This window comes from Triturus cristatus, chromosome 6 (assembly GCF_964204655.1).
Source record: "Triturus cristatus chromosome 6, aTriCri1.1, whole genome shotgun sequence".
Lineage (NCBI taxonomy): Eukaryota > Metazoa > Chordata > Amphibia > Caudata > Salamandridae > Triturus > Triturus cristatus.
The window spans coordinates 92539056-92563377 of record NC_140589.1 but is presented as its reverse complement, the minus strand read 5'-3'; the positions used below and the strand labels follow the sequence as shown (position 1 = coordinate 92563377).

Here is a 24322-nt window from a genome sequence, read left to right as displayed (position 1 = left end):
GGTATGGCCTGCATCTAACAGCTAATATTTCTTTAAAAGAAACACTTAAGAAATTTCCTGGAAAAAATCTGATAAAATAATGTTATTGCTCACGCAGTGCAAAGTCTGTTGCATTCAAATGGGAAAAACCTAGGAAATTGACTGAAAAAGCACAGTTAGAGAGACATGGTTGCAAATCAAAATCTAAAACCCCTGTTATATAAACTATAAGTTATATTTTCGGGATTTCTAGTGTCCAGTTTGTTATTAGAATAGCCTGGTCACTATACACCACCACACTAAGGCATTGGCGGTCCATTGCCTTTCCATCTGGTTCTGAGCTTATACTCGCAGATTCGTCTGTTTCTGAAACATTACACACATTGTGCCGTGATCCTGTACCCTATTTGGTGTCTGTGTGTAATGCAGTGAGCTTTGGCTGTTTAATTTAGGTATTTTAGGGCTAGGCCCCGTGGGATCTGCTGTTTATGCTTTTTGTAGGTCAGTAGACCACCTCATTACCTGGCAGGTGAGGAGGAGAGAGTATCTGTGTGTGTGTGGGGGTGGTTGGAGGTATGTTAGTTGTTAGTTCTGTGTAATGTGCTCTGTTGGATGTTAGTGCAGCAGTGTATCACAGTACACATGCTGTTGTGAGCATGGTGAAAGCCAACAATGTGCCATAACTGGGTTCCGTTGGATGTTTGTTCTGTTTAATGTGTTATGTTGATGGTTTGTGTGCTTTAGTTTAGTGGCTAGTACTGCTGTAACCCATGTGATAGTCTTGTATGTTGCACAAAAATAAGTCAAGGTTATCATCAATACATTGTCAGTATCAGCACAGCTGTAGATTATAGATATTGTACTATTAACATAATTTAGTTTTTTTCCTTATAGTATGACTTGTCATGTGATTGCTTCCAAATCTTTGTGAGTGAGTTTGGGAGATCAACAACTAAATGTATGCTTTCAGAATATACAGTGTAAATGAGCATTGTATCAGTTGGTACTTGTATAGTGCAATAATGACTGACTGGGGCCCATTACAACACTGTACATTTAGGGGTGTAAGAGATGATTTAAAATCATGTATATCGAGCAGGGAGGGCGGGAGAAGGTGCTTTTTCTTGGGTTGGATCCAGGTTGCTATGAGAAGCAGGGAGGCTCCATGTTTTTTCTGGGTAAAAAACTGAATCAAATAATAACCTCTTTTCAGTGCCTCATTGTCATTAACACGCTCATATTTGCCTAACATAACTTCCTTAGCACCTGCTAACACTGCATTTATTTGTGTTTGCTATTTAAGGTCATTCCGAGGTTCGGCTTGGATTCTTTAGGTCTGACATCATGAAGGCAAGTCCAGTAAAGCGACTTCGGTGCATCCATTGCAATCCCCTGCTCCTCATGTGTGGCATCTTCACAGTGTCTGTGTTTATGAATGCAAAAATACGTGTGCCATGGACTGTGTTGCATCATCCTACTCCCAGTGCCAGCCCCATCTTGGAATATACGGCGCGTTCTACAAGTCAGATGTCGTCTCCCACGCGGCACCCACTCATACCGCCATATCCCTATAATTACAAGTTCATTCTCAATCAACCAGAGAAGTGCAAGAGGGAAGCACCTTTCCTGGTTATTATGATCATTGTAGATAGCAAAGATATTGCCGCTAGGCACGCCATTCGAAGCACCTGGGGTAACGAAAGCAGCATCCCTGGCGTGTCAATTGCAAGGATTTTCCTGACTGGGATATCTCCCACTATGACCAATGAAACCCAGAACCTGCTCCAGGAAGAGAGTGCGACTTTCAAAGACATTATTCAACAGGACTTCCTGGACACCTACAATAACCTGACCCTAAAAACCATGATGGGGATGGAGTGGGTGGCCAAATACTGTCCTCGAGCCAGCTATGTCATGAAAATAGACAGCGACATGTTCTTGAATGTGGACTTTTTAGTCCACAAACTTCTGAGGCCTGAGCTACCGGTAAGGACAAACTATATGTCTGGTTATATTGTTTCAAATACAGGGCCACTCCGGAGCAAAGCATACAAATGGTACGTCCCCAAAGAAGTCTATCCAAAGGACACGTATCCTCCATATTGCGCTGGACCAGGATACGTTTTTTCCGGAGACGTGGCCAAGAAGGTCTATGATGTGGCTCAAACCATCCAACTAATCAACATGGAGGACTCTTTCATCGGAATATGCATGGATGAGCTGAAAATTAATCTCACAAAGCCCCCCAGCGACGTGTTCAATGGGCACAAAATAGAATACAACAGATGTCAGTTTTCTTCTCTCATCACTGTGCATCACTACAGCCCTCAGCGACTCCTGGAAATATGGCCAGACTTCCAATCTAGGAATGACTCAGAGTGTATAGAAAACAAAACAAGATGAACTGGAGCCAGGCCTAGTGACCACTGTGCATCCAAGGGTTTATGCTGATATTAATCTGAGGGTGTGTGTCCTAAGATACTCAGTATCGTCCTGTATCCAGGCAAAAATTATGTTTTTCGGGGAAGGAAGCTGGACAGGAGGTTACTCAATCCTGTGATACCAAATAAATCTGTGAGCCTCAATATTCACCGTAACAAGAGGAATCATGACAGAAATATGCCTTCTATTGGGGTCCTGCAGCTACCATTATTTTATCTTAAGTTATGCATGACCATTTCTGTATACTTTTTAATTTTCTGAAATGTTCTCTCAAGTTCAATACATAATATCCAAAGTTCTTCTGTTGTACCTTTGTACAGCAAATGGGACTTTCATGCAGTGCTCGTTTGTCACTTATCTTGAAGACTGTCAAGGCTCCTGGAAAGTATTGCTGATGTTCCAAAGACTCTGCTTCTACTTCAAAATGAAGCTTTAATCGTTCACTTGTGTACTTGTTTACTGCTCTGCACTGTTAGACTTCGTTCTGTTAAAGTTTACCTTCAATTGTTCACTTATCCTTAACTTCAGATTCTGATAAAGTGTGTTTTCTCTAAATGTTTATTTGATATGAAATTGGCAATCTGTAAATCAGTTTCTTGAAATAAGTAAGAATCATGAAAATGAAATGTGCTTTATTCTAATTTCATATGTGCAGCAATTTAGCAAGGCCATTTGTGGTTTTTATGTAACTCCAAATAAGGCAAAAGAAAACTCCAAAAACATGGTTCAGAAGTCTAAGATGGTCATAGAAATATTTATGAAAGGGCAGACACTTATATATGTCCCCAAACCCCTAACTGCAAACCTTGTGCACATATTGGGCTCTTACAGTACATCACCTTACTACTGCATTATATATTTGTCTGTTGTGGAAGTCATTTCATTCCCAAGATAAAGACATGGTATTTAAATGACTTCCTCTCTAAAAAGTTAAAAGAAATGCTGTGAATATGAAAGCTTGTACGGTTCATGATAAACCATTAAGAAATGATTATTAAGTTTATAATGTATAATAATTTGGATGGAATAACATTTAGTTCAGAAGAGATAAGTCAAGTTTCACTAGTGAATTATCAATTAATACTCAAAAATTGTAAATGCTGAGACATTCTCTTTGAGCTTGCAATGGGAGATCTCTATCCGAAACATCGAATAGTTATACGTTCCACAGCAAAAATCGGGGGTCTATATTGGACTATATTTTTATTAATTCACACTTTTGGGATAGGATGATGGATTTTAAGATAATCCCACGTCTAGATAGTGACCATTCTGCACTAGTTGTGGAACTTAAAGGATTGAACATGGGGAGTCTGCCAGTTACAGATAACCCCTCTGATTCTAGGGTGGTCGTTACACATTGCAGGAAGAGAGTGAAATGGTCTAATTTTAGCCAATCAGAAGCAAGTTTGGCCAGTCTATATGAAGCTTTGCTTCCGGTTTTTATAGATGCGTCCAACCTGTCTAGCCTGATTAAGGAGGGCATTGACCTTCAGCAGGCCCAATCTAATTATGATAAATTAGGAAAAGTCACCTATGATTTCTTTTTCCCAAATAAAAATTTGAAACAAGATAAGTTGCCCTCCCACCCTTGGTATAATACTTCCTGCCGTCAGGCTAAAAAGACTTTAGTAACATCTATCAAAGCCAAAGATCGCCTCTCAATACGGTCAGCAAGAGTTAATTACAAAGCAGTCATACAAGAGGCTAAGCAAAGGTGGGAAGAAGAAAATTGGGCCACTATGAAAACTGCTTTAGGTGACAGAGATATGAGGACTTTTTGGGGAATTGCTAATTCTGGCACAACCGCCCTTCGAAGTGCGGTTGAGCCAAATTTAGACGAAGAGGTTTGGCGGGGGCACTTTGAAACCTTATATGCTAAGGAGCCCGGTGATGATTCTGTTCTTGGTTGTGTCCCAATAGTTCCTTGTCCTGCAGGTATTTGGGATCCAATGCCCCTGTCTGATGGTGATGTGGGCCTGTGCATAACTATAAACTAAATAAAGGTCGAATTTGCAAGAATAGCTCCGGGTAAAGATACCTGGAGACCTCTTTAAGAGTGAACCTGCTATTTGGGCTCCATACCTTTGGATGCTTTTTAATTCAATTATGCAAGGCATGAAGATTCCTTCTAGCTGGCTTGGCGCGGAAATAATTCCGATTTTTAAAAAGGGCTCCCCACTCCTCCCAACCAACTATAGACCTATAAGTCTAATAGATATTTCTCAAAAAATGTTTGCGCGAGTCTTGCTTCTTAGACTGCAGTCATGGATGGAAGAGAGGAATGTTTTGTCCACCCTCCAGGCCGGGTTCAGGGAAAAATTGTCGACCCTGGACCAAGTATTAAGATTACAACTGTTGTATTGGAAGACTGTATATGTGCAGGGGGGTAGTCTCTTCTTAATTTTTGTAGATTTGAGATCTGCGTTTGATTTAGTACCAAGGGAGAAATTATGGTTGGTTTTGGCCGAGATGGGGGTCCCAGTTTATTTAATTTGACTTTTTAAACGTTTACATGAATGTAACTATGCGCAAATTAGTTATGGGAAGGATGGTAATCTTACAGCCCCCATACCCATTAACCGTGGTGTTCGCCAGGGGTGCGTGCTTGCGCCAACTCTATTTAGCCTCTATATTAATGGCCTGATTGATGCCTTGCTTGCAGAAAAAGATCTTGATGCCCCCAAGCTAGCCTCCCGTAGAATCTCGGCAATGAAGTTTGCCGATGATACCCTATTGGTTGCCAAATCGCATATGGGGATACAAAGGGTTTTGGATAAATTTGAGATGTTTTGTAGAGACAGAGGCTTAGAAATTAACCTACAGAAAACCACATTTATGGCATTTAATTGTCCAAAAAGTACACGTCCTAACCCGTCTTTAAATGGCAAGCCTCTTGAGAGAGTGTCATCCTTTGTGTATTTAGGCATTACAATCACCGAGTCTATGGAATGGGGGGCTCATATTACAAAATCCACACTTAAACTAGCACAATCTTCAGGTGGCATCATGAAGGTTTTTAATAAGTCCAGCAAAAGAACTGTTAGTCCAGCAATTGAAATCTATAGGGCTCAAGCAAGAGGTGGGGCTTTATATGGCGCAGAGCTATGGGGCCACCTAAATTTGAAAAAACTATCAAAGGTGGAGAATCAGTACTTAAGACAGTTATTTAGATTACCTCGTAGTACCCCGTTGGTCCCGCTACGTCTTGACACAGGTATAATACCAATAGCTGAAGTAGCGAGTCTTAAGCCCATAATGTACTGGCGTCGCCTTTGGACCTCCCCCGAACTTATATCCTATAGGGAGGAATTATTAGAGGTATTGAGGTTACGGGGCGCTGTAAAAATTCCGTGGCTTGACCACATAAAATCCCTGCTAACTAGCATGGGTTTAGGGGATTGCTGGTCTGAACCTGAGTCAGCCTGTCTGCTAATAACTAAGGGTCACATGAAGGCATGCTATAAAGAATACAGATTGACACAACTCCATACCCTTTCTGGGACTGGGAAATGCACTAGTGGTTTTTTAGAAATAAAAGATTTTCCTTGCTTTGAGCCGGCAATAGATCTTATCACGCCACCAGCGGCTAGGAAGCTCTATTTACAGTATAGATATGGGGTGCTTCCACTTCGCTGTTTTACAGCCAAGTGGAGAGACCAACAAACGATTCAGTGCCCGGCATGCGACCACCCCGAGGAAACTGAGCTCCATGTTTTTTTTAGTTGTTCAGGCTACCAGAAGGCAAGGAGACGTTGGTTGGTTCAGATTTGCAGGAATCTTGGCAGTAGGCGCTGCCTTGAAACATTTAGGATACTGAAATCTGATTCAAGCATTCCAATAGTATACTCGGTGGCTGGTTTTCTGTTTTCAATGTGGTGCACTAGAAGGGTTTACCTGAGATCTCGTAATAATGTTTCGATTGCCCTATAGCAAACGTGATAGTACAGTAGTTCATAACCTCCCTGATGTTTCATGTATAGTTTTATATATAAGAGCTTTTTACTTCTTTTTATACAGAGGTTTTTTTTATTTCTTTTAGCTAATTTATGTACTTATTGCACCATGCACTTTTCGAAGTCAATTGTGTAACCTTTGTCCAAATCCTATATCCCAAATTTAATGTATTCCTAAATTGAAAATGTGTGTATAATTATCATTGCTTTTTTATCTTTTTCTTTTAATCACGACTGATAATACGATGAAATTTTAGATGTAAAATGTTTGCTCTGTGATGTACTTTTTAGGTCATTTTGTCCGAAATGAAGTTTTTGAATGATGATGGTAAATGCTGAGCACCCATATTGTGGAAAATAATGACACTGTATGTATCATGTAGAACACTGGGTTAATTGATTGGTTTTAACAACTAACGTGAAGTCGTTACCTATTTTCTGTACTTTTATAATAATTGTTAATAATATTGTTTACATGTTATCAGACTTTTCACTGCAGGACCTATTAGATCGATCCATGTCTTTTTAGTATATGTTTCTAACTTATTTTTGTTCTAAGGCGCATTGTGTTTACATTCTGTGGAATCCAAAGTGCTATATTCCAATGTTATATATTTAATGAGAAAGGGAAGGTAATTTAGATGGTATTTTGAGAAAACAAATTTTTCTGACGACAACGTTTTTCACTATTTAAATTTCATTGCACTCTGTAATTTAAATAGAAAGTACAAAATAACCCTGTATTTTATAGAGCCTATCAATTTATTTTCATTTTCTTTAGTGAATTTGTATTAGTAACCAGATTTACTCACCCATACATTAACACCAACACGAGTAAATCTCCTCATCCCAAGAGTTATGGGAGTCAAATTTCAGTGAAATACGATAATGGTTGTCATACCACCAACAAACTTGTAGCTACATTGTATTCACAACCCTTTTCCCGGTACTTTCTCAACATGAAAACGCTCAAAGATCTACTCAATGACAAGAATATTTTCAGTGTGGAGGCAAATGGGTTTCTCAGCAGAGAAAAATATTTTTCTATAGTGCATAAAAAATGTAATTCACACCAAATACAATGATGTCTTAAATGTATGCATTCACACAGCGTACATTTCCGAGCGTGTGTTTACACAACTGTGAACACAAGCCAATATGCAAGAGTTGCAGATCCCAGAAGAGAAGTACTTATACAATTCATTATGATAAACAGCAAAGTTGTACAATTGTAAATGTATCAAAAGCAGGTGTAGCCTCCCATTTTTGAGGACAAAGGAGGAACCTGTAAGAGTGAGATAAAGGGACAGGGAGGGGAGGTTGATGAAAGAGCCATGAGGTGGAATCAAGACCACACCACCTTGGTGTTCGGCAATCCTGACATTCGTCAACTCCCGTTGGAGGACTGTGAAAGAAAGTTTGGGCTCCAGCACTTGTTGTTTTCCAAATTAGGTCGTGAGTATGGGGGAGGGAGAGGCTATGACTAAGATGAATGACTACAATAATGAATGAAAACGATAACTGAGTTTATCCCAGAGCAAGGAACCTTGGGGCAGATTTACAAGCTCCTTGCGCCACTTTTGCGTCACTTTTCCCATGTTAAAAGTGACGCGCAAGGGGCTTGTAAATCTGCCCCCTTGTATGTGGAAAAGGCGACCCTGAAAACCTTTGGATCTCAAAGGTCAACCAATAACGCATGGGGTGAAGGGCCCTGTGAGAAATCAGTCCAGAGGTAATGTAAACAGTGTGCTTCGGGTCATAAATTTGCACACTTCAGTGTTTGGTCGTAGTCATAGTAGGAAGGGCCTGTGACTTTCAGTGTAATAGTCAATTGTGGAATACACCAAGGAAAGTACAACAATCATTTGGGGCAACAATAATTAAGTCAATGTTGATTGAAGAATGCCCAGGTGGCAAAATGGGTAATTTTGAGACATGTAGGCATATTGGCCTCATGGATAACTTCCAAACTCTGGTCGGTTTGAGATGGTGGTGGGAGTGAGCACTTAGAAGGAGGAAATTGCAATGACAGAGAAGGCCTTTCTGACCCTACAAGTAGAGTCTGAGCTGTAGTGGCAACGAGGCAGAAGCAGTTTGATGCTGCATTTGGTTGTTAATACTCCAGAAAGGCAATCTGTGAATTGGTGATAAGCACTTGCTGCATTAGAGATTTTGATGAGCATCTTATGACTCTGTAAGAGGGCTGAGAGATGCAGCACCACCTCTTTCCCAGAGCATTCTTGTCCAACACCTAAAGAAAAGACAGCCATAAATGCTTCTTCCTTGCATGCAATTGACAGTAGCAGGCCGCATGCCACACATACAGTGTCACTGACAATACTAAGGGCCTGATTACGATCTTGGGTTCAATTAATACTACACTGGAAAGGGATTGGAATTAAACATAAGCAAGACCAAATGTATGTCCTTGAAACCTCATAGGTCTTTTAAGAAAAACACCCATCTTGGTAAAGAAAATCTTGAAATGGACTCACATTTTAATTATCTGGGTATTACTATAAACTCTAGGGTGTCGTGGAACACACAAATAAATCACACAAGAATGATTCTTACACATGGTGCATGGGTGGTCTATGGTAAATATCATAAGTCTACAATAAACTATTTTACTCCTCTAGAGATATGAAAGTATACAGCCCAGGCTGCAGCATTGTATGGGGCTGACCTATGGGGCATAGAAAATTCGAGGAAGCTTTCCATTGAGGAAAATAAATTCATGAGGAGGCTATAAGGCCTACCAGTGGCTACAGCATTAACGCCCCTTTTCCATGACCTTAATGTAAAACGGATGGAGCATATTGCAAACTTGAGACCACTGCTCTTCTGGGTGAGGTTGTGGATGATACACAGTTGGATCACTTTAGAGAAGGCCTTAGAGAAATAATAACCTTAGCTGAACTGCTAACTCTCCTCTGGCTGCGTTATGTGAAAGCATGGTTCATTAAGCTAGCTTGGTTTAAGTGATTATTGGGACCAGCCACAGACACTGTCCCAGAACTCCAAGAAAAAGTTGAAGCAGATATATTGGGAGTACCAGCTGAACATTCTGCATAGTAACCCAAGATTAGGCAGATTTACCAAGCAGTTTTTGGAATTTAAGCCTTTTCCAGGGTTCGAGGAGTAGGTGGACGCTGTTTATCCTTCCCTGCCAAGAACAGGAAATTTTAAGTTTTGTTATGCTATATTTCAAATTAAAACCTATACAGTAAAATGGAATACGGATAATGGGCTAAATACTGAATCCCTCTGCAGGTTATGTTCCTTAGCAAATATAGAAAGTTTTGCACATATTTTGTTCTTTTGCACATTTTATGACAAGATTAGGAAAAAGTGGATTTGCCCTCCCTGTCAGAAGTTAGGATATAGAAATCAGCAGTAAGCTCTGAGAGTTTTGAGGTAAGAAACGCTGCCTTATGTTGTTTTTAGCCTGAGCTGGTATTTATTAGCAGTTGCAATTGCACAGAAAAAAATAGTTCTTAAGTTTTAAAACTTTGGCTCTTTTTAAATAATGGATTAATTGCTTATCTGAATCTGTTTTAATTTTTTTCCCATTGTTTTAAATAGAGAAATGTATTTTAATGTAACTTTTTTCCACCGCTCCGCCCATTCCCCTTTAGTTTAGGATATTGAAAGCCAAGTCTGCCATTTGGAGTGGAGTTTCTGGGAGAGAGATTGAGAATAAAGGTGCAATGCATGAGTTTTATAAATACCAGATATTACTCCTTTACATTTGTCCCACGTATTTAAATATGATACTATTAGTGAGTTTTGAAGTCCCCTAGTGGACGAACCGAGTTGCTTTTTCAAGCATTATTGAAACTGAATATATTTCAAGGATTGATGCATTGGAAGATCAAATTCTTCTCTTAATTGTGTAAACGGTTTAAAATTGCAGTTATAAAAAATTTGATCTGGGGGTTTGAATGCCTACTGGCTTCCATAAGGGCCAAGATAATGTTTTTCTACTGATGTGAATGCCAGTGTTGGATCGCTGACAGAATATTGATGTACAAAAATATTGTGTTACCAAAATATCAGGACATAAATATCAATGTAAAAAATATTGACCTCCTAGCTTCATAATGGTAAGTACTAAAATATGAAGAGAAAAAATATCGTTGTTAAAAATATCAAAGTACCAAATATCGTTTTTTTTATATGTATAAAAAATAATGTAAAATAAATTAAATAATACATCTAACTTAAAAAAAAATATTTAGAATTATTTGTAAATTTTTACAATTATAAGTAATACATTTAGGGCCCGATTCCGATGATGCTAAAATTGCCTTCCCAATGCTATTCGTAGGCTTACCTTACGACCGACTCGTATCTGGAGCTTTTTTCTACAAACGAGCAAGTACGTGCGTATTACAGGCAAATTTCTGACCGAATCGTCTGCTCCAATTCGTGCTCTATTTCACGATCGAACAGGCTCAGGAAACATGGAAATCGAGTAGTACGGAGGCTTTTCCCAACCAGTTTCCGGACACGCAAGTATGATGCGTCTTTACTACGCTTCGTACAGGGCACCGCTTCCAGCACGTCACAGCATTAGGACGAGGCATATTGAAGCTCTGTTTTGCGCCAGAACACGATCAACGGGGACGAGACGGAGCAGCCATTTATCCAATCGTGCATGTTTTCCCTATACTGTATGCCTACCGTTACCGACGTGCACGACGCAGAAGGTAAGTCAGATACCTACCACACACCAAAATGACATGAAAGGAAACCCCACCATAGGGGGGCGGATGCCTATAAATCCCAGCATTGTCCACCCCATAGCGGGGTGGATGCCTATCACTCCAAGTATTGTCCACACCATAGGGGGTGGATGCCTATCACTACTAGCATACCCTAACCATAGGGGGCTGTATGCCCATCACCACCAGTGCCCCCACCCGTAGGAGGCTGGATGCCCATCACTATTACCATCCCCACTCATAGGGGGCTGGATGCCTAGCACCACCAGGATTCACACACTAAGGATGAGTAAGCAAACCCCCTACCATCTTTGCAAGATTTAATGTCTGTGTGTGTAAAATGCTCACAACACAGATCCTGACAGTGAACATACATTGTGACTCCTAACACATGTGTGCCCAAAAGGTGTTAGTGGGGTTAAAAAATCCAGCATCTTGGGACGAATGTGGTAATGTGTCCTAAACCCCCCATCACTACAGTGATCATAAGGTGAGTGTGGACATGAAAATAGCAGCATCTCCAAACCAGCATGCATGATTCCTGGTCCCAACACCACAAGCATGTTGTGGCAATGTAGTGGTTGTGTCACATACAAACATAGATTTGGTGAGGCAAAGATTGCTGTGTATCACAAGAACACCCTCTGCCATGTGCAGACAAGCAATGGCCATGATCCCTGATAATTACTCCAGTGTACAATTATACAATGCGACAATGTTTTGTCCAAGACTGTTCCATTCATACTAGGCTATGTGGCATCGTTCGCATACGAGTCTGTCGTGTCGTGTATGTGCTTGGCTGTGTAGAATCATTCGCGTACGTGTCTATTGGGTTGTGTTGATGCTGGACTATGTGGCATCGTTCGCGTCAGAGTCTGTCGTGTCGTCTTAATGCTTGGCTACATGGAGTCGTTCGCGTACGTGTCTGTCGCGTCGTGTATGTGCTTGTCTGTCGAATCGTTCGCATTCGTGTCTATTGGGTTGTGTTCATGCTGGACTATGTGGCATCATTCGCGTCCGAGTCTGTTGTATCGTGTTAATGGAGTCGTTCGCGTATGTGTCTGTTGCGTCGGGTTGGCGCTTGACTATCTCGAATCTTGCACGTAAGAGTCTATCGCGTCAGGCTCCTTTCCTGCTGACTCGGCTGTAAAAAAAAACAAATCCGGCCGAGTCGGTTGTAAATTTCAACCATTGCATCGTACTCAGCCATTTGGAAGGCGTGTGTACGGTTCGGTCTGAAAATATGACGGGTCCGTGTCGGGAAGAACCTTTTCCAGCCAAAATCAGAATCGACCCCAAAATGTAGAAATAAATTAAACATACATATATAAAATGTAATATATATATTTACTTAATATTAATTAATAAATAATTATTTTAATTAATTATAAAATGTTAGAAATATATTAACAATTATAAATGAATATATATATATATATATACACCTGTAACATAAAAATAAAATAAAAAAATTGTTATAAATTAAAATATTAAAATTTGTATTCTTTTTTAAAAGTACATTTTCCACTACATTGAGTGCAACAGTAGGCAAAGTGTTGGATAGCGTAGGGGAAAAAATTACTATTCCCACTCCAGCAAGTGCAACAGTAGGGAAAGTGTTGGATAGCGGAGGGGAATAATTTACTATTCCCACTCCAGTGACTGCAACAGTGCACAAAGTGTTGGAAAGTCAAGGGGAATAATTCACTATTCCCAATCCAATAATTGCAACAGTCGGGAAAGTGTTGGATAGCGAGGGAAATAATTTACTATTCCCACTCCAATGAGTGCAACAGTAGAGAAAGTGTTGGATAGCGTAGAAGTGAAAATTATTATTCCCTCTCCAGCAACTGCAAGAGTAGGGAAAGTGTTGGATAGCGGAGAGATACAAAATTACTATTCCCACTCCAGCGAGTGCAACATTAGGGAAAGTGTTGGATAGCGGAACGATAAAAATTACTATTCCCACTTCAGCGAGTGCAACAGTAGGGAAAGTGTTGGATAGCGGAGGGTTAAAAATTACTATTCCCACTCCAGCGAGTGCAATAGTAGGGAAAATGTTGGATAGCGTTGAGCAATAATTTACTATTCCCACTCCAATTAATGTAACAGTAGAGAAACTGTTGGATAGCAGAGGGGAATAATTTACTAATCCCACTCCAATGCATGCCACAGTAGGGAAAATGTTGGATAGCGGAGGGAAATAATTTAGTATTCGCACTCCAGCAAGTGCAACAGTAGGAAAAGTGTTGGATAGCGGAGGGATAAAAATTACTATATCCACTCCAGTGAGTGCAACAGTAGGGAAAGTGTTGGATAGCGGAGTGGTAAAAAATACTATTCCCTCTCCAGCGAGTGCAACAGTAGGGAAAGTATTGGATAGCAGAGGGGCAAAAACTACTATTCCCACTCCAGCGAGTGCAACAGTAGGGAAAGTGTTGGATAGCAGAGGGGTAAAAACTACTATTCCCACAAAAAAATTAAATTTGAAAACAAACAAAATATCTACTACAATACAAAATTAAATAAAAAACCCAAAAACAACATATATAAAAATATCAAAATTTACAAAACATAAAAATATAGGTGTCGATTCCGATCCTGTAAAACCCGGGTACGAATGGCCGGACGGAGCGTTTTTTCCGTCCGACTCGTAACCGGGAAAAACACCATACAAACTCGCAAGTACGATTCGCACAGAAACACCATTTCCGTACAAGTCGTAAAAAACACCGACCGGCCCAAAAATACATACAAATCAGAATCTGGACGGCGCATACGCGACGTCCGGATGGAGTCAGGCAGCGTTCTACGGACCAGCAAGTACGATTCTTGCCGACGTCACTCCGCACGCAGCAGTTTTCACGGGAGCCAAAAACTGCCGGGAAATTGAGGACGACGCGAACAAAGAGTACCGGTACGCGACGGACAGCCATGGACCCCAACCTACGCGTCATCCCGGCCCTCATAGCCTACCACCTCGTGTACAGAAACCAACGCAGATGCCGCAGAAGGTCAGAACAACCCCCAGGGGCAAAGGGGGGGGTGGGGGGCAAGGGGTAAGAAACATAACCCACACCCCACAAAATACAAATACAACCTGCACAATAATTACCTCCATGGTCTGGTCACTACGGGGGGCGTGTCCACCAATCCCACGTCCCGCCACAACGGAAGTGGACGTGGACACGTACCTGTCACCACCACAATGGTGGTACTGGACGTCCCCACGCCCCCCAGAGCGTGGGTATGGACCGTACCACGCCTACCCCTACGTCACACCAACAATGGCGGTATAGCCTGTACCCACGTCCCAAAGGCAAGGGTACGGGCCGCACCCCCAAAGTTGGTGTGCCGTAGGGGTACGGGCCGTACCCAGGGCATCAGCGCGTGGGTACGGCACATACCACGCCTACCCCTACGTCACACCAACAATGGCGGCACGGCCGGTACCCACGTCCCAAAGGCATGGGAACGGGCCGCACCCCCAAAGTTGGGGTGCCGTAGGGGTACGGGCCGTACCCAGGGCATCAGTGCGTGGGTACGGCACATACCACGCCTACCCCTACGTCACACCAACAATGGCGGCACGGCCGGTACCCACGTCCCAAAGGCATGGGTACGGGCTGCACCCCCAAAGTTGGGGTGCCGCAGGGGTACGGGCCGTACCCAGGACATCAGCACGTGGGTACGGCTCGTACCACGACAGTGGACACATACATAGGGGTGGGTGCCCATCACTCCCAGCAGTGCCCAGACATATGAGGGGTGGGTGCAGAGGACTCCCAGCAGTGCCCAGACATATGAGGGGTGGGTGCCTATCACTCCCAGCAGTGCCCAGACATATGAGGGGTGGGTGCCTATCACTTCCAGCACTGGCCAGACATATGAGGGGTGGGTGCCTATCACTCCCAGCACTGCCCAGACATATTAGGGGTGGGTGTAGAGGACCCCCAGCAGTGGACAGAGCCATGGGGGTGTGTACATCACCCTCCGATGAGCCAAACTCCATGGGTGCATGAAGGCATACACAATATGCGACAATGTTGAGAGTGCCATGACAACACATCACTGACGGCAGTGTCCCACTCCCATGAGGATGGATGTCCTTCCCCCACTGCATGACACACCACATGTGGGTGTGATGACAAATTACACATGCATACCCACCCCTGGCGGAGGCAGCACAATACACACACTGAGATCATGCAACAAGACAGTATCCTCATGTCAAACACCACTAAAGTAAGAGAGCCTAAGGGAACACACACTGTCACCCACATACCAGGAATGATAGAAATGCACAGGTGCCGGGGCAGCCAACAAGTTTTAGCCTCCCATGGAAGGAAAAGGGTGGAGTACACACAGATACAATGCCCACAATTGTCAGTCAGGTGCCCAAATACCCTGCAGAACACGTAACATATGTGTGTGAGGCAGGGAGTACACACATGCATAGTGCGGAAAAGGGAAAATGTCCACATGAAGTCATGTCAATACATTCCATACACAAGTACAGTGTCCAGCAAGGATGCCACAAACGATGCAGGTGGAGACATAGCAGAGCATGCATGGCGAAAGTCGAAGGGACGTGTCACACACCCAGGAAATGTTGACACAGCTCAGCACAACAATTGGGAAACACCCTGCAGGGAAGATGGCAGTTGCCACAGAGTAAGGAACACAACTTGGGACAATGTCACCATGCAGTAAGAGCTAACATCACCTAAGAATACATGCAGTCACCTTGTGACGGCATGCAGATACCAGGGTCCACCCCATGAGCAGCACACCACAACATTTCACAGACACACAACACATCATCACCACCCCAACTCAGGGAGCAGCAGCACCAACAGCAATACCAGAAAAACATTTGTGTGCAAAGGAAAAACAAAAAACCACAATCAGCATGTCGAAGAAAAGTAGCTACAGTACACTCTTCACCAAGCCCATGGGCCACGCCAGATGCGAAGTCCTGGGGGGGGAACACGTCGGGACGCGTCTCCCCTAGCTTGCCTGCACAGTGCACTGTACCATATCATCCACAGAGTGGGGGGCATCATGTGGGGGGGAAGAACCAGGCACCGCAGGGAAAGGAGGGGCACGGGTAGGTGTCGTGGGTGCAGGGACGGACGACTCCACCACAGGGGGTGGGGCAGCGCCAAAGGAGGAGGTCAGTATGGCGCTGCACACGGCAGCAAGCTCTTGCAGTGTCTCCCCTGCACCCGAAGGAACCACAGGCCCCAAGGAGGGGGGGGGGGTCGGAGGGATGGGTCGCAGCGCAACTGTGGGAGGGTGTGGATAGGGGGGGAATCAACTACCCTGCCCGGGGAGTCCCTCAAAAGCTTGCGGGGTGGTGTCACACTCAGGCAGGGGACTGACTGGCCATGAAGGACTCCCTGTCCGACTGTTGGGCAGGAGAGCCAAGGGGAGTGGGTTCGGAGGTGGTGGCTCGTGAGAACTGCGGACTCCTACTGTGACAGCGTGGCTGGTGTATTCCCCCCGACCCAGTGCCTGTGCCTTCTCCCCCCTGTGTGTGCGTGACAGGAGGTGTGCGCTTGGCCTCCCCTGGTGGTGTGCTGCCTGTGTCTGGTGTGGTGCGAGCATGGGGACGTCTGGGTGTGTATGGGACAGGCATAGGAGTGGGAAGTGCGGATGGTGCCGGGGTAGGGGGGGACGGAGCGCTGCAGGAGAGCCACTGCTGCCGTCAGTGACGAGTCAATGGACCTCAGCAACATCCGTTGGTCAGACATCGCTGATGACATGCCCTCCATGTATGACACCATCCGTTTCAGCAGTCTGGTGTGGCCATGGAGGACACGCAGGAGCCATGTCTGACCAACCTGCAAGTGGCGCTGAATGTCCACAGACTCTGCATGGACGGCAGCAGGGGAGACAGGGGGTGCGGAGCCTGGCACGAAGGAGACATGTTTGGTGTACCACAAACTCCCCTCAGAACCCAGAACCCCTCATCCGACTAGCTTAGTGTCCCATTCGTTAGCCGAGGTTGAGTTCGGCGGTCCCTATGTATAGACAACCCAGAACAAGCGCATTACAATATTCTCACGAATGGTGGGAATCAGACATACCTATACGTCATTATTCTCAGATCAGTCCACAACAGAATATACACAGACACGGTAAAGTTGAAAGAGTTCATTCAATGAACCTCGCGTCCTAAGATGCAGTACTGTGGCTAACATAAGCAGACAAATGGTTAAGTTCAGAAGCATCATCGAAGATGCAATATCATAGACAATGAAAGGAACAATCATGAGTAAATGACAGTGGAAACAGCAATCTTCCTGTCGCCAGTAAACCAATAGTAGTATCATTCGACTAATAGAAGGTCTCCAGGCTTGAACGGGGGACCCCCCACCCTACAGATCAGCTCAGTGGTATCACATCACAGGATCATCTAGTCTCTTCTCCTGCGAAAGTTCCCCATCACAATGAAACTCAAACGTGCTGCACTACAATATGGCAAGCATTCGTCTATCAGGTATCTGCAGCTGCATGCATGTTATGGCCAAATAGTGGGGCGATCAACCTGCACACAACAACATGCACCGTCTAGTCACCCAGAATGTTTGTGTACACAATGTACAGTACAAGCTCGCTGCTCACTGTGAAGGATGTCACACAACTGACAGTCCTCATGTGAAGCTAACTCGAGTAGGCATTTTTAAAATGATTACACGCAACTACAGTGTCGCGTGCAAAAGCAGCAAAATTGGCAAGATGGCTCACTAACAACTAACGCGGTAGTGCCAACTTAGCATTGTACATAGGGAGATAGGAATCATGACTACACCCCCCCTTGTTCGTACCACTAACCACTAGGGGCGCTAAATCGAGAACGCAGAGTTCAAGTCTGATACAACGGAACCAAGGGCATGAACTGGAAGTCCATAGAAGGGAAGCGAAAAAAAGTCAGAAAAGAAATGTCAATGATGAACGATGTTGCAGGGAAATGAACCATTTAAAAGGGGAAAAACATAACATCGATGGATGCACCATGAAATGAGCAGGGCTAACGTCAGTCCATCAAGGTATAGGCACAATAAGTCGCAACAGCTTTCAAGAGGAAATCATTTGAACGTTCCGCAAAATTATCTGCCATCCAGTTCAGCAGGGGGAAAGAACACACGTGTTCCTCAACAATCGGGGCATCCAGCACCATTTGTGGACAACAGGTGGGGACATCAAGATAACTTCTGGATAAGAATTCAGTTGCAGCGGTTCCGATGTCCCAATTCCCAAGGACTCCATGTGCTGCAGCACAGGCCATAATCCCGACGCCAGAGCAGTCCAACTCATGAGCCACTAAGGGGCTCATCAGTCGATCATAATCCGGGTCAGGAGACACCGAGTTACACAGGCACAAATCCAGAGCCCATTCGAATGGACAATCTAGGCAATGAAAGACAGGTTGCACGCAGGTAAAGAAGGGAAACCGGAAGGACAATCCATAGGCACTGCTTAAGGTCGCCAGCGGCAGAGTGCCGTAGAATTCAAGCATCTGTTTCCGAAGATGGAGCAGCCGGTGCATGCTGTCTTCTAACGCAAATTGTGAAGCCACAGCGTAGTACGCAGATCAACAATAGCACCCTAGCTACGAGTGCGAGAAGCAAAGGGAGACCTCCGAAGACGCTAGAACAAATCGAATGATGAAATGCGGGGATCACACCAAACAGAGTATGGAAGGAGGTCACGAGGCCAGAGCACACAATTCTGAAAAAAACATCCAGGCCACCTGTTGACGAGGCATGAAAGATAGTCTGAATCCGTGTCCCAAATATGTAGTGGGAGAACAGTGTCCAAAAGCACTTGCACCTCTGTGCGCGTGTGAGCTACGTGAAGGACAAATGTTTCTCGGTATGAAGTCAACACGACTTGTTTTTGAGACAATAGAGCCCTTATTCTGCACATCTTGTTGAACTCTGCTTTCAAGGTTGGAATGGAAGGCCAGATGGATACATCCAGCCAGCCATGCGGGGGTGGGAAAAGGACGTAATGACAGAAAACCACTCGTAGTGATACAGTCACGATGTGAGCAATTCCCGGAAGCATCCCACAGCAAGCTTCTTCATTGAACAGCACATAATTACCATTATCAAGCAGCGCACAAGACGGGGTCATGACTGGCACACGAATCCACCTCAGAATACAAGCTAAATCATGAGCGTGCATATGACATGCACCATGCAATTGAATCTGCCTACACACCACAGAATGATCCGGAGTGGAAGTGCACCCTTCACCTTTTAAATACACCTCCTTGCCGCCTCTCACGCACCTGTTGTCGCCTAGCACGGACACAAGGGACCCGAGCAAGTGGGAGGGCGGTGATGGGACTGGACAGGTCCTCCGCCTGACTCCCCTTGGCCTCCGTGCCACCTGCTGCTCCAGACTCCCCAGCACTGGTGGCCCCGGTGCTGGATCCCTCCCCCACGTCCGTGCCAGTGTCTCCCTCGGTTTCCCCCGACGATGCTGTGGTCAAGGTGAAGAGACAGGAAATGATCAGACACCTGTAGACATATGACACATGAGTCCAAACTACATAGGACACAGCGCATAGCATGAACAGCAACATGAGTGACATCTACAATACCACAAACATATGTAGGCCCTGCACCACACAGTTGGTTTAGCCACCATGCCACTGTGAAACAATGGGGAGCATGACACAACAGCAAATGTACTTGATATCAATTGATACAGAGGAGCTACCCTCTGTGGACAGTCGGGCACTGCATCACTGGCATGGCACAGTCACCTACACCCGCAACTGTCCCCTGATGCCAGGTACAGGGATAATGACACCTGACATGTAACTACCGGCGTTGTATGATGTGACTATGTCATGTGTGTGTCAAGTGTTCCCATGAGCTTGCTGTAGTTGTTCCGTGACATGCATCTGCAGTTGCTGCATCCAACATGTGTGTGCGTGTGGATGGGCATGGCACACTATTACGCACACCAGGCCACATGTGGAATCAGAAGTAACGGGTGTATGCATGCATCGCACATGGCCTTGCGAGACAAGGACATATCTGCGTAGTCTCAATGTATGTGTGATCATTCCTGACATGTACCCCTTCATGGCAAGGTGTGTGGACTGTCCTATTTCAAGGACATGTGACCTGTGCCTCTGGTGTTCCGCCACCGGTCTGTATGATGAAACATCCTTCTCATGCACATATGTGGTTGTCTGTCACTCCTGTAATGCGTCTGCCTGTTCACTTACACTGGCCCACAGCTAGTTCCATGGCATGTCATGTTGATCTTGCGCACCCACATGTGTAGCTGACTGTTGGCAGGGGTGTCACCTGGCTGGCATACGTGTCCTGGATGCATTGCACAGTACAGACTCTGTATGTAGCATATGTGTATTAGCTGTTGAACATGTGCTCAGTTCATTGACAGTGGTGTAGTGCTGTACTCAATCTTCGTTATTCCTTCCAAATTTCTGCAGGGCACCCCCTCTCCCCCGACCAATGCCAGACTTGGCTGCCATGAGGGAACGTGACTGTATACGCTGCTACCGCTTCTCCCAACCGTTGATTGACGACTTGACCACAAGGCTGGAACCACACCTCCAACCGCTACACAGGTATCCTTCTGCACTGACAGCCAAGATGAAGGTGATGGCAGCCCTACATTTCTTTGCCACGGGTACGTTTCAATTGACCATAGCTGATGTAGGTGGCATGTCCCAGACCATGTTCAGCCGTGTCCTGCATGATGTGTTAGAGGCCATGTTGGTACACCTGGATGAATTCATACATTTCCCGACTCGTGAGCAGTTGACAGGTGTCAAGGGTGAGTTCTATGCCCTGGGAGGGATGCCCCACGTCATTGGGGCCATTGATGGGACACATGTGGCTTTGGTACCACCACACGCACTGGAGGTAGCCTTCCGTAACCGCAAACATTACCACTCCATCAATGCCCTTGTGGTATGTCTTGCTAACATGATGATATCCCATGTCTGTGCCTGTTTTCCAGGATCAGCACACGATGCCTACATCATGAGGCGTAGCAGGGTGCCTGAAATGATGCTGCAGCTGCGCAACGAACGTGCATGTCTTGTTAGTGGGTATACTCTGTTAGTCCTGTATTCAGCGGTATCTTCATATCTTACTGCTTCTCCTGACCCACTTCTGTCCATGATGTTTCCATGTAGGGGATGCTGGCTATCCCAACATGCCATGGCTGATGACGCCGCTCCGCAACCCCAGAACAGCTGCAGAACACCGGTACAACGACACCCATGGGCAGATGAGGCGCGTGATTGAGAGGACGTTTGGACTCCTGAAGAGCAGATTCCGGTGCCTCCACAAGACCGGCGGCGCACTCCCATATGCCCCGGTGAAGGTCTGCAACATCTTCCTTGTGTGCTGCATGCTGCACAACATGGCAGTGGAGAAGGCCGTGCTACTCATCCTGGATCCGGATGAGCAGGATAATCCACCCGTGGAGGATGAGGGGCTCGGGCACGGGGCAAGTGAGGATGAGGATGAGGACATCCGGAGTCAGCTTATCCGCAACTTCTTCTCATGATGGTGAGTCCCTGTGTCAGAGTGTGCACGCTTAGGGCCTTGTGTGGCATGTGTTGCAATGTGTGTGTCGAGCTGACTGTGTGCTAAGTGACTTGGAGGTGTGTTCTGATGTGTCATTCAAGTCATGATGTCAGCGGGTACACATATTTCATATTTAGCATGGCGACAACATAAATCCTGTAGAGTGCATGTACATGTCTGCGGATTACTAGCTCTTCGCTGACTTGTTGGGTGTCTGTCCTCCCCAGCTTCCTGCGGCTGTCGTCTGCTCATGTCATCATTGCACTCCTGCTCTTCCTCATGAGTATCGCAACGTGGGCTGTAGCAGAGTTAAATGCACAGACATGGTGAAAAGTAATTTTGGGTAAGGAGTGCAGCAAGGCGGTTTGTGGGTGGTACGTGTTTGTGATATGTGGGGACTGCTCCTGTGCATGTTGTGTTACCGTGCATACATGTCGATCCACCATGGGCCACCTGACGTGTTGCATGGCTCCCATAAATTGATAGTCACCCTTCCTGACAGTCATCTGTCATGGATTGTGTATTCTGATGAAGGCATCAATGTGTGTATAACGTCCCTCAGGAACATACGGGATGCCAATGGTGGACATGGTGTGGGACATCCCCATATGAGGCTCAATGGGGAACTGTACACTCTCCGTGTGCAGCAAGGGGTGTGAAGCTCAACCCCTTCACTTGTGTGCCAGCTCAGTAGGATGTACCACATCTGTGTGTTGCAGGGGGTGTCCAGTGTAGGTCACACATGGTCAGCCGTATGACCTGTGATACTGTTCCAATGGATGCAATTCCATTTGTGTGAGGCTGAGTAATAAAGGTGTTCGTCACACTCCAAGGTGCCTCGTCTCTGTCAATGCAGGTTTCTTGCCACTTGGCATGCGGCATCTCTGGCATACTTGCTGTCGATAATGCATAGGAGTCCATGTGTAGTCTAGCGACATGCATGCAGTTGCTCATGGATTAGGCTCTCTATTGGGCACGAAGTACATGGTCGTGTATGTTTTTTAGCAAGGTCGACCACACAATGAGCCATCACCAGCTGCTGAGGGTGTGTCTCCTGTGCGCAGGTCGCCCTTCAGTTTCCTGATCCGGTGTAATGGCTCTTTGGTGATTGTGCATGCATTGTCTCTGGGTGTGCCATGTGACACTGGACACTCCTTACTTTACACACGTGCCTGTTACAGTTGTCCTTCTGACATCCTAGTCTTTGTGTGCAAAATGGGGCATTTTTCAGGGAGATGGCGCCTGCTGCTGCGGGCCCTGCACAAGCACCCAGTGGCCACACACACGAGATGGTGTGCATCATGTTTGGCTCGCTCACATATGCCATGCTAGTCCACAGCATCTGTGCCTCATGCTGCAACGCCCTCTGCATCATGCACATGATCCACAGATAGATCCACTCCAAGTTACGACAGACCATCTCCCAGGTCCATGACAACATCCGTCTCATATACAGGCCCGCCCTCTACGGTGCAAGTACATCTGCACTCCCAGGAACCTGGTCCACTTCCAGGGGGCATCTGCACACCTCAGCATCTACACCCTGCGCCCCAGCCACCTCACCGTCCACCATAGATAGCTGCAATGGATCACTGTCTGCTGCAGGATGATCTCCACACTCCCCACCCACACTCAGGAGGCAGTCCACAACCCCGACCCCGAACCTACCTTGTACGTCTGTCATCCTAGATCCCGTTGGGCAATCTCCGTGCATCCAACCTTGCCCTGGCCACCGTTCTTAACATCCACCGTACTCCAGCATACAGGACATTGTTCTCCCACCTGGCAACACATACCTGGGACTTCCTCCCCGGGTACCTCCACATGGGCCATGACCTCTACGCCTTGATGATGATCTCCCAAATAGGTGTGTCCACACAGTTTAGCAAGCCCCCCCTCAGCAGCCAGAGGCCATCACAGGTGAGTGTTGTGCTCAATGCCTACATTGAATGATACCTTGTGACCCATGTGTGTCCTGTACCAGACTTTGATCCCAGCGTATGGATGGCTGGAGTTAGTTCAACACTCAGGCATAGTTAGACATTTCCACACACATATGTCATTGAATAATGCAAAATGACAGCAACATCTCATGTGCAGAACAATGTGAATTTATTTTTGGTGGGGTGAGTCTTTTGCTAGATGTGCCAAGGTGCTCTACCGGGTGCATAGAATCCAAAGTTCACAGGGGGAGATGGCATCCTTGTCAGTTGGAGTCATCAGAGTCCAGACCACAGTGTTGGTCATCATTGGTCAGACTGTGACCAGCAAGTCCATGTGGCAGAGAAGGATGTATGACGTTACAACGCACACTATTACAACGCATGCACTTACAACGCATTTTTTACAACGCATAATCCATTACAACGCATGACATTACAACGCATGACACTACAACGCATTTTAAAAAAATACCTTTACAACGCACTACCATTACAACGCATACTACCTTTACAACGCATACCATTACAACGCATAATATTAAATTACATTTCAGGTAAGTATTAGATAGTATAGGGGTAAAAATTACTATTCTAACTCCAGGGGGTGCAACAGTAGGGTAAGTGTTGGATAGTGTAGGGGTAAAAATTACTATTCTAACTCCAGGGGGTGCAACAGTAGGGTAAGT

At 45.3% G+C, this 24322-nt stretch overlaps 1 protein-coding gene across 1 annotated transcript in view; it reads left to right on the top strand.

The window, feature by feature from the left end:
* Positions 1-3209, top strand: part of LOC146813812 (beta-1,3-galactosyltransferase 2-like) — a 92683-nt gene extending 89474 nt beyond the window's left edge. Inside the window, exon 2 of the mRNA XM_085609120.1 lies at positions 1283-3209. Within this exon, the coding sequence (XP_085465246.1) occupies positions 1324-2382 (1059 nt within the window). The 5' untranslated portion in view covers positions 1283-1323 and the 3' untranslated portion in view covers positions 2383-3209. The remainder of the gene's footprint in view (positions 1-1282) is intronic.
* The last annotated feature ends 21113 nt before the right edge of the window (positions 3210-24322 follow it).